Source organism: Pteropus vampyrus, unplaced genomic scaffold (assembly GCF_000151845.1).
Source record: "Pteropus vampyrus isolate Shadow unplaced genomic scaffold, Pvam_2.0 Scaffold5, whole genome shotgun sequence".
In the NCBI taxonomy this organism is placed as follows: domain Eukaryota; kingdom Metazoa; phylum Chordata; class Mammalia; order Chiroptera; family Pteropodidae; genus Pteropus; species Pteropus vampyrus.
In genome coordinates, this window is record NW_011888786.1 from 12,274,570 (window position 1) to 12,284,771 (window position 10,202).

The 10,202-nt window shown below is 34.4% G+C and overlaps 1 protein-coding gene across 1 annotated transcript in view; it reads left to right on the forward strand.

Annotated features, from left to right (window-relative positions):
- The window catches only part of PCDH7 (protocadherin 7), a 410,853-nt gene that overhangs the window by 2,460 nt on the left and 398,191 nt on the right, over nt 1-10,202 (forward strand). The window contains exon 2 of the mRNA XM_011365973.2: nt 4-1,854. Coding sequence (XP_011364275.1) covers nt 4-1,854 — 1,851 coding nt within the window. The remainder of the gene's footprint in view (nt 1-3; nt 1,855-10,202) is intronic.

Genomic DNA, 10,202 nt, shown 5'->3' on the forward strand with positions numbered 1-10,202 from the left:
CCTATCGCCCTGGTACAAGTGTCCGACCGTGACCAAGGCGAGAATGGGGTGGTCACCTGCACCGTGGTGGGAGATGTGCCCTTCCAGCTCAAGCCGGCCAGCGACACAGAGGGCGATCAGAACAAGAAAAAGTACTTTCTGCATACCTCGGCCCCTTTGGACTATGAGACCACTCGGGAGTTTAACGTGGTTATAGTGGCGGTGGATTCGGGCAGCCCCAGCCTCTCCAGCAACAACTCCCTGATTGTCAAGGTGGGAGACACCAACGACAATCCGCCCGTCTTCGGACAGTCGGTGGTGGAGGTTTACTTTCCTGAGAACAACATTCCTGGCGAGAGGGTGGCCACAGTGCTGGCGACAGACGCTGACAGCGGGAAAAATGCGGAGATCGCCTACTCGCTGGAATCTTCCGTGATGGGGATTTTTGCCATCGATCCGGATTCTGGGGATATCCTTGTCAATACGGTGCTGGACCGCGAACAGAATGACAGGTATGAGTTTAAAGTTAACGCCAAAGATAAGGGCATCCCGGTGCTGCAGGGCAGCACCACCGTGATTGTGCAAGTGGCTGACAAGAATGACAATGCCCCTAAGTTTATGCAGGATGTCTTTACCTTTTATGTGAAAGAAAACTTGCAGCCCAACAGCCCTGTGGGGATGGTCACGGTGATGGATGCTGACAAGGGGCGCAATGCAGAGATGAGCCTGTACATAGAGGAGAACAGTAATATTTTTTCCATTGAAAACGACACGGGGACCATTTACTCCACAATGTCTTTTGACCGGGAACATCAGACCACATATACATTCAGAGTCAAGGCTGTGGATGGAGGAGACCCTCCCAGATCTGCCACAGCCACGGTCTCTCTCTTTGTTATGGATGAAAATGACAATGCTCCCACAGTTACCCTTCCCAGAAACATTTCCTACACTTTACTGCCACCTTCAAGTAATGTCAGGACAGTAGTAGCTACAGTGCTGGCAACAGACAGTGATGATGGCATCAATGCAGACCTTAACTACAGCATTGTGGGAGGGAATCCCTTCAAGCTGTTTGAGATTGATTCCACCAGTGGTGTGGTTTCCTTAGTGGGAAAACTCACCCAAAAGCATTATGGCTTGCACAGGTTGGTGGTGCAAGTGAATGACAGTGGGCAGCCTTCCCAGTCCACCACGACTCTGGTGCATGTGTTTGTCAATGAAAGTGTTTCTAATGCAACTGTGATCGACTCTCAGATAGCCAGAAGTTTGCACACTCCACTTACCCAGGATATAGCTGGTGACCCAAGCTACGAAATTAGCAAACAGAGACTCAGTATTGTCATTGGGGTGGTTGCTGGAATTATGACAGTGATTCTAATCATCTTAATTGTAGTGATGGCAAGGTACTGCCGGTCCAAAAATAAAAATGGCTATGAAGCTGGCAAAAAAGACCATGAAGACTTTTTTACACCCCAACAGCATGACAAATCTAAAAAGCCTAAAAAGGACAAGAAAAACAAAAAATCTAAACAACCTCTCTACAGCAGCATTGTCACTGTAGAAGCTTCTAAACCAAATGGACAAAGGTATGATAGTGTCAATGAGAAGCTGTCAGACAGCCCCAGCATGGGCCGATACCGATCAGTTAATGGTGGGCCTGGCAGTCCTGACCTAGCCAGGCATTACAAATCCAGTTCCCCATTGCCTACTGTCCAGCTTCACCCCCAATCACCAACTGCAGGAAAGAAACACCAGGCGGTACAAGATCTACCACCAGCCAACACATTTGTGGGAGCAGGAGACAACATTTCAATTGGATCAGATCACTGCTCTGAGTACAGCTGTCAAACCAATAACAAGTACAGCAAACAGGTAAGATGCATCCCAATATATTTAAATATCGCAGACAGGGATAATAACTCTGAGAGAGTATCTTCTACAAAATTTGGTCTTTTCTTTTTTAAAGCTATCATTTAAAAATTCAATAGCAGGAATTTAATATTAATTCATATACCATTACTTTGGTAGAGGCCATCTGTGCAAGGTATACCACTGTATTTTGCAGGTTAGACCAACATTTATTAAACTACTAAAGAAAATATTCAAAGTAGGCAACGTTTTGTACGTCTCTTTGCACTTGACAGCTCTGCTTCATCCTACATTTTCTGTTTCCAGAGTAAATATGTATATATTTTCTTTTGTGGCTACTATGTGGATAATTACATCCAGAGAGAAAATTTCTAAAGTTACTACTGGTGTCTGTGCAACTTGGGCACTATGAAAGTTTTAGCTGTGTTACATCTTATGCAGGATTTTACAGATAAGTGGATGCTGACTCATGTAAATGTTGTACCAAGTCTGAGATACTGAAACGCTGACTACGTTGACAAAAACACTATTTTAAAAGTATTTAATGATCTGCAAATGTAATACAAAACCACATTTTTGATACTTTGATATCTATAACAATTATACTTTTATGAGGTTATACAATCAGCGTTTGCATTCTTCATGTTTGGTATTAAAAGTTTATGAGCAAAAGTACATTGTATGAACCACTTATTATTTTAGCCAAGCAACAAAAATGTTCATGTTTGATGCACTGTGTGCAAGAATATTTTGTATGCACCATGATATACTGAGACTATAAAGATTACATGGAATATTTGACACAGTTGTTTCTCAGTGAAATGTGAAAGCAGTAAAAAAAAAAAAGTATACTTGAGGTTAACTTCAGAAAATATAAAATTTATTTTTGAAAATTTTGCTTGTGTGATATATGTCATACTCATAAAGTTTACTTTTTACACCCACCAAAGTTTGACACACAGCAAATAAAACCTTTTGGAACTGCTGTGTTCAATGCTCTAGCAATTCCACGAATAAATTTGCTAATAAATCACTTATTTCTCAACTCCAGAACTCATCTCAAGAGACATGTTTGTGACTGTCAGATAATATCTAGTACTAGTTTTTCTATTAACTGTGTTTTTTATGTGGAATGTGTGATCTGAGATGAACTGAGGCAAAGGAAAAAGTTATTTTATAGCCTCATTAAAGATGTTATTGATGGACACATTAAGATGTTATTGATGGACACATATTATTATCTCTAATAAAGATATTAGAGAAAAGAGATTAATTCATTACTGCTTTCATAATTTTAAAAATTAATTTCCTAAAGAAATATTTTCTCTGTATAGTACATTACTGTAACTACTTGGATAAGGTGAAACAGTCTTAGTATGTTTTTATATCCAATAATCAAAGCAATCCAAGAAAACACAAATTTGAACTATATTGCATTGAATGGCTTTTGAAAATATTTATTTCTTTTAAAAAGAAATATGTCAAGTGAAAGTTTTTACTTGTTGTGTCATCACTTTTCCTGGAATTAGAAGCAGATTTTGTTTCATTTTTGGTGCTTTTATCGTTTTGTAAACAAGGACAATTCCAGTTAAAATAATAGCACTTTTGTAAGATTACTTATAAATACCCACAAATAAATTGAGATCTGTAGAAATTTCCCTACAAAATGGTAATTTGTAGTGCAAAAGTCTATGAAGAGATCTTTCTGCAGAACATTTACTTCTCAGCTTTTGTCCTAATAAGATTTTTTGTCTTGTGGCTGAATGGCATTTTCATTCTAAATTGTGGAATCTTAAACTTTTGAGTAGACATATCAGTGGCAGATTTATAGATTTTTTTATGTAACTACCTCATGTGTTCTGTGCTATCATTTAAGCTTTGTTTGACTCATCAAATGGGATTAGCTCTATATTCTTGAATATTTAAAACAGTCAATATCGAGACTGTTGTGGCATCCTGTTTAAAAGGCAATGTAATATGCTTATAAATAAACTAATGTATGGTGTTAGTCTCTTAGCTGAGCAAAGACGTCCACATACCCTACAAAGCCATTGGAATAAATCATACAGTTTGCCAAAAGTGACTTTGCAAAACTTGTATGTTGTGAGGTATTCAACAGATATATAAAGTTTTAACCACAATAAATACTTGATCTAAAATGAAATGAAGGTGAATGGAGTGCATTCCCATTAATGTAATTAGTAATAGTAATTGATACGCTTCATCTCAATATTGCTGTCAGGGGACAAGGGATCCATTTACAAAGTTACATTCTGTTTAGACATCTGACGTGATAAAACAGGATCTTTTTTTTGTTTTAATTTTTGTTTGTACCATAAGTAGATAATTTTCTATTCTTATTTTAAAAAGATATTACCTTTAGTCTTTACATCCTGCCAAAGTGTATTTTGTTTGATTACACCTGAAGTAAAATAAAATTTAAAAAATGACTTCAGGGTTTTGTTATAATTTTCCCCCTTCGATACTGAACTTAGCTAAGGAAAACCTTGAGGGTTGCCATCTTTTAATTCCTTTCGTAGGAGTTAATTAAAAATCTGAAACTTCATCTAACATAAATTCTTCATTTTATTTATATTTTCCTGAGTTGCCTTATCGCAGTTCTTTACTTGTGATATAATGGAAGTGATGTTCGTTACTGTGTTCTTACCTTCATGAGGATTAGACATTTTGAAGTGTTGTTCCTAAGTCTTCTTAATAGCTACATTATAATAAGTTAAACAGCTTTGTAGGAATAAAAGTTTGTAAATAATGCCCCCACCCCCAATTTTTGGTTTGTTTTCAGAGCTCTAGAGTTCTTCAAGTAAGTCTATAGTTACTCTTGGGCAGAAGCTAGGAGATGTGTGTTGCAGAGTTGCTGGAATTGTTGCTAAAATTCACAGGTCAGGGAAACTGATCTTGTAGCCCAGGTTTTCATGGTTTAGACCTTTGCCCTTGAAGCCCTTGGTCTCAACTGAATAATGTGTCTAGTTGAGCAAACCGTAGATCATTGACAGCATTATGGAGATTAAGTGTCTACCTTTTCACTCATTCTTCCCTTGCTTATAAAATCTGGCCTTGGTGATGATTAAAGTTTTATGACCTGTAAGTACAACTGTGTTTTTAATTTGTGAAATAAAAGCAGAAGCATTGTTTTTCTATTTATCTTGAAATCTTCTGTGTTTTACTGTTAGTAGTTTTTTTTTCCATTGTTTTAATAACATAATTCCAAAATATTAGTAGATAATATAAAAGTATAGTTAGCACTTTGCTTATTATGTTTAAGTCCTGTTGAGCTTATCCTGGCTGTGGTGTTATTTAGATAATGCACTGGCAAGTAAAAATTTTATTGTATTTAGTAAATGGAAAGTAAGGTACTTTATTTTTGGCAGGAGTATAGAAGATACAACTTGGATAAACATTAATTTAAAAATCTATTTGTAGCTGATCCTAAAATACTCAAGAAAAATTCATATCTCCAGTGACAGTTTTCCTTACGTAAGGAACTGCTGAATGTAGTCTGAATAATATGTCTTTAATTGATCAAATCGTGCTTGATATTCATTGTATAGTTAGTAAAAAATATGGCACTGATTTTTTTAATTACTTCAATTTAGGAAGCAAATGGATGACGTGATCTATTTGCCATCATCTATTAGAGTTCTAAGCACTGAGAAAACTAAATATCAATTTGTGTATGTATATTACACTCTATATATTATAATGGAAACACATCTGCAAGGTGATGCCAACCACAGCTTCCAGCTCTAATTCTGTAAGCATAACTTCTACAGTATGGATTCTCCTTACTGTAACTAAGAGCACTTTCAGGATCTACAGCAAATCCACATATAGTGTGATTTCTGTTACCTTTGGCTTATTATCATAGGCAAGAGAATAGTGACTGATGAAAGTTATGCTCTATTGTTAGTCGGGAGGTATCTATTACCTGAATCTCCGTATGGAACAAGGAAAGAGTAATCCACTGATTTGATCTTCAATCTATACGCACATTTTTATGGAAGTCCAGGTATGACAATTTGAACCTTGTCCCAAACTTATCGTAAGTCAATTAATGACTTAGACATAAAACCACAAGTCAATTTAAGATTTTAAGTAGATCATGCAGCTGGAGGAATATAGCCAAATCATTCTTTCTTGTTATCTTTCTTTCTTTGAGTAATTATATATTTCATACATGGAATAGTATGCACATGGTATATATCGAAATCTCTCTCTCTCTCTCTCTCCCCCTCCCATCCCCCTCTTTTCTTTCTCTCGCTGTCTCTCTCCATCCTCACCCCCACACACAGTTATATAAACCAACTGTGGTCCCATTAGACTTTATTTTGCTGTGGTTTTCATACATTGACATGTGAGAAATATTTGAACTTTAAGAACATATAAAATTGAAATAAAATATATAATCCAATGCTTAATGTCTGTATCTAAAATCACTAGAGTCATCATATTTTAGAATTAAAAGACATTAACCAAACTAGTCCCCTCATTTCATAGAAGAGGGAACTAAGGCCTCATATGAAAAAGTAATTTGACCCGAGATCACAAGATTATCAGGGATATAAAGTGGACTAGAGTCCAAGTTATGGAATGCAGAGTCCAGTGTTCTTTTTATTGCATACTACTTCTAGGGGAAAAAATGGAATTTTTTATAACTTTCAATGTATATACTCCAATAGAATAGTGACAGAAATCTGTTGAGATTTATTGATCTATGTGTAACTAACTATATATTCAGCTATATAGATTAACGTTTCTACAATAAAATGCAATGCTGCTTTACTTCAGGCTCTAGTTTTTCCTATAAAATGATCAGGAAAATTGTAATTTAAATTTTATAGATTTTTGAATAGAAATTAATATTACTTTCCCCCTTATGTAAGATAGCAATTGCTGCCATACATTAAAATAACTTAACCTAGTTTAAAACAAATATTCTACAAGTTAACTATCAGAATTTTAATTTTAGCAGAACAGTGACAATAGATTAAGTACCCTTTCAGCATTTAGAATAATCTCAATAAAAACTTGTTTTTCATGGAAATTAATAAAAGCTTTCTATACATTATGTATGAAACTTTCTTTGCATTCTAACTGAGATAATCTTTATTTCTTTTCATCGATATTGATGATTCCCTTTGGCCTCTGTGCCCCTTTGCATTTTGCCAACTTCACCCATACCCTTTTACCTTAGTAGCATTCATAATGCACAATTGTGAACTAATTTTTCCTCTAAATTTGTTTTCTAGCAAATTTTTCAAAGACTATGACATTTTGTTATTTTTTAATTGGGTTGCTTCCTTGTTAGGCAGTTAACACATCTAGTGTATTAGATTCTAAATTTATGTAGTAAATCATAAATGATTAAATTTATTACTTTCAAAGTGAAATCTGAACTATTTTTAAAACTAAATGTAATATGACAAAACCATTGCTTTGCCATAGCCATCGATGCCATCAGACATTTTAACATCAAATTTTTTTTCCCCTAGGAGAGGGTGGTGGTAGAGGTTATGTAGGAAATTTAGTATAATAATTGTTTAGATCTTTATATTTAAGCTGTATATAACCAATGTCTGACTATAGCAAGGCTTCCCATTCATTCATTTACTATGACTCTATAGAAGTAGTAAGATCTGTTCATATATATATGTATATATATATATATATGTGTATATATATGTGTATATATATATATATATATATATATATATATATATATATATGTATATATATATATATGTGTATATATATATATATATATATATATATCTTGAGTCAGCTTTGCTTTTCTTTCTTATTTATTCTAAAAGCCCTTAGAATCTTTTCTAAAGCAGGAACTCTGTTTCGGAACATTACACAGTGCTTTATTTAGCATTAGTGTTGTGGGAGAAATCACATTCCAAGAAGAATTGAGCTGAAACCACTAAAACTAATCTTAATTATCACTTCTGGTGAATTAATGTTTTAAAGGCGGAATAAAGCTTTATTTTCAGGAATTTAGTAATGTTTGTATTGAACTCCAATGCTGTGTACAAACAACAACAACAAAACTGTCAAAGCTTCCAAGTAGGGTTCATCTGACAAGTTAATTCCCCCCACCAAGCATATTTATTATTTACAAATACATAATTTGCAAATAAAAATTCTCTGCTTTTAAACCTCTACCACAGCATTTCGATTGGGCATAAGATGCTAGGGAAATTTTCTTCATTGCATTTTTTTTTTTACCTGCATAAATCTTTATTTTCCTTCTTTCAGATGCGTCTACATCCATACATTACTGTGTTTGGCTGAATTCCACTCTAATATGATGCTCCATTATGCACCATACTCTGATGACCTTGCTACTCCGAAACCTGCTGGAGCCTGCCCTTGGCCGTGGGGTATCAGCCAATCACTGCTTCTTCCACTTGTCGTGCATTTAATTTTTAAGTTTTTTTTCCCCCTCTCATTTAAGGAAAAATAATATTAAAGTAAATAAACATAAAATAAACAGTGTTAATAAAGAAATGTGCTGCTAATGGATGTCTAAGTCACCGGGAATTCCATTCTCAAAGAAGTAGTTAGAAGAAATTAATTGTGAAGTCTTTTAAAAAATCCAAAAGCATATTTCAACAATAATTTTAAAACTCTGGCTTTATGTGAACCAAAGAAAATTAAGTCTATTAAGTCTTTGTCTATAGTACATTAAATACTGACTTTCAATAAAATCTTAAATTGATCAATACTTTTAAAGTGTTATGGAATAACAGCCATTTCCAGGCCAGTGAGATAGTTCTGTTATGGTAAAGAATAGTGTCTCTTGCTCATTCTGTGTGTGCATATGTAAATAGCATTGTGTGTGTGTTTGTGTGTGCTCCCACACATGGATATAGAAGGATTTTGAGCAATATTTATAAAAAATACTGGTTGTAAAACAAATTTGAGAGATTAATTTTGTATTTACCACAGGCACTGCCAATGCATTGGTTTTCCTTAATCTTGAAATGCTACCCAGAGTATCTATAGAATTTTAAAGGTTTTGTTTTGTTTTGTTTTGTTTTTTTGTTAAATTTCTTGAGAAAATTTAGAATCTTTCAGTTAGATTTACTGAAGTCACTGTGGTCACATTCTGAAGGAATATGTGGCTTCTTGTTTTTGTGGACTACATTTATCTGAAGACTATTCTATTTGATGTCAGATAACATAAATTTAAGCAACTTCTGAGAATTCAGCATGTTACATTACCATTGTCAAGAGAGCAAGCGGCTGAATTTAGTTGTATAAGTAATTTTTCAGGTAAGTCAGGAAATCATCTGGTTGATCACTCTATATTTCCATATTTATGTTTCTATTTGTTATGTTGTACATGTTTATGTGCCTAAAAATAACTGTTCCACATGTAGAGTTTGACAATTTTATAATACATTTAACACATCATCTGCCCTATTAAAACTTACTCCAAGTTTTGAAATACTGACCAAGAATGCCAGATTCTTGAGATTTTTTTGATGAATAATTGTCAACATAAAAACTTTTTAAGCAAAATAAATAAATATTGAAACAATAAAGTGTGGAGAGATAGGAAATGCACTGTAACCCATGTAAATCTCTAATGTATTTATTTCAGCTTTTTATTCTTTTAGCTGTTTATTTAATTTTACAAAAAGGGAAATTTCAGAAATATTGAGATGCTAGAGAAATCCGTGAATAAAACTGAATTATCCTCAAAGTCTCATTTTATTTTGAGCTCAAGGCCCAGGGTAAGAAGCTGGTGAAAAGAAATCTTACCACTTTCTGCTTCCTGGAAATGTCATGTTTCGTCATCGTAAATAGTAAACTTCCTTAAATGGACTTAAACTATGAATCCTGTAACAGATCAGATCAACTCAAAAACAAATTGTAGACAAAATTCCAGAATTTGGGGATAACCTAATGTGCAACCACTAGGGGCAATATTTATGAACACCTTCACAAAGAACATTCTAAGGTAGCATTTTGCAAACTCTAGTTGCAACACGCTTCTGTGGCATGAATCAGTTTGTGAGTCTCTACCATGATTAGAAAGATATGAAATAAAGCTGAAAAAATTCTAGTACGTAGAGTAAATATTATATTGTGCAATCTATGTTTCAGTTGTGTTTGTGTACATGTGTGTGTTCCTGTACTTGGTTGCTAAGTAAAAAAAAAAAACTGTTACTGTGGAAGCCGTTGAAAGGGTTGAGAACCACTACTCTGGATTGTTTGGAGTGGGAAACGATGGCTATCTACTATTATGATTAGAAAAGCATAATAAATCAAAACAAAAAAATTACTAACATTCTTAAGGATTTTAGTCTACTATTAAGCTG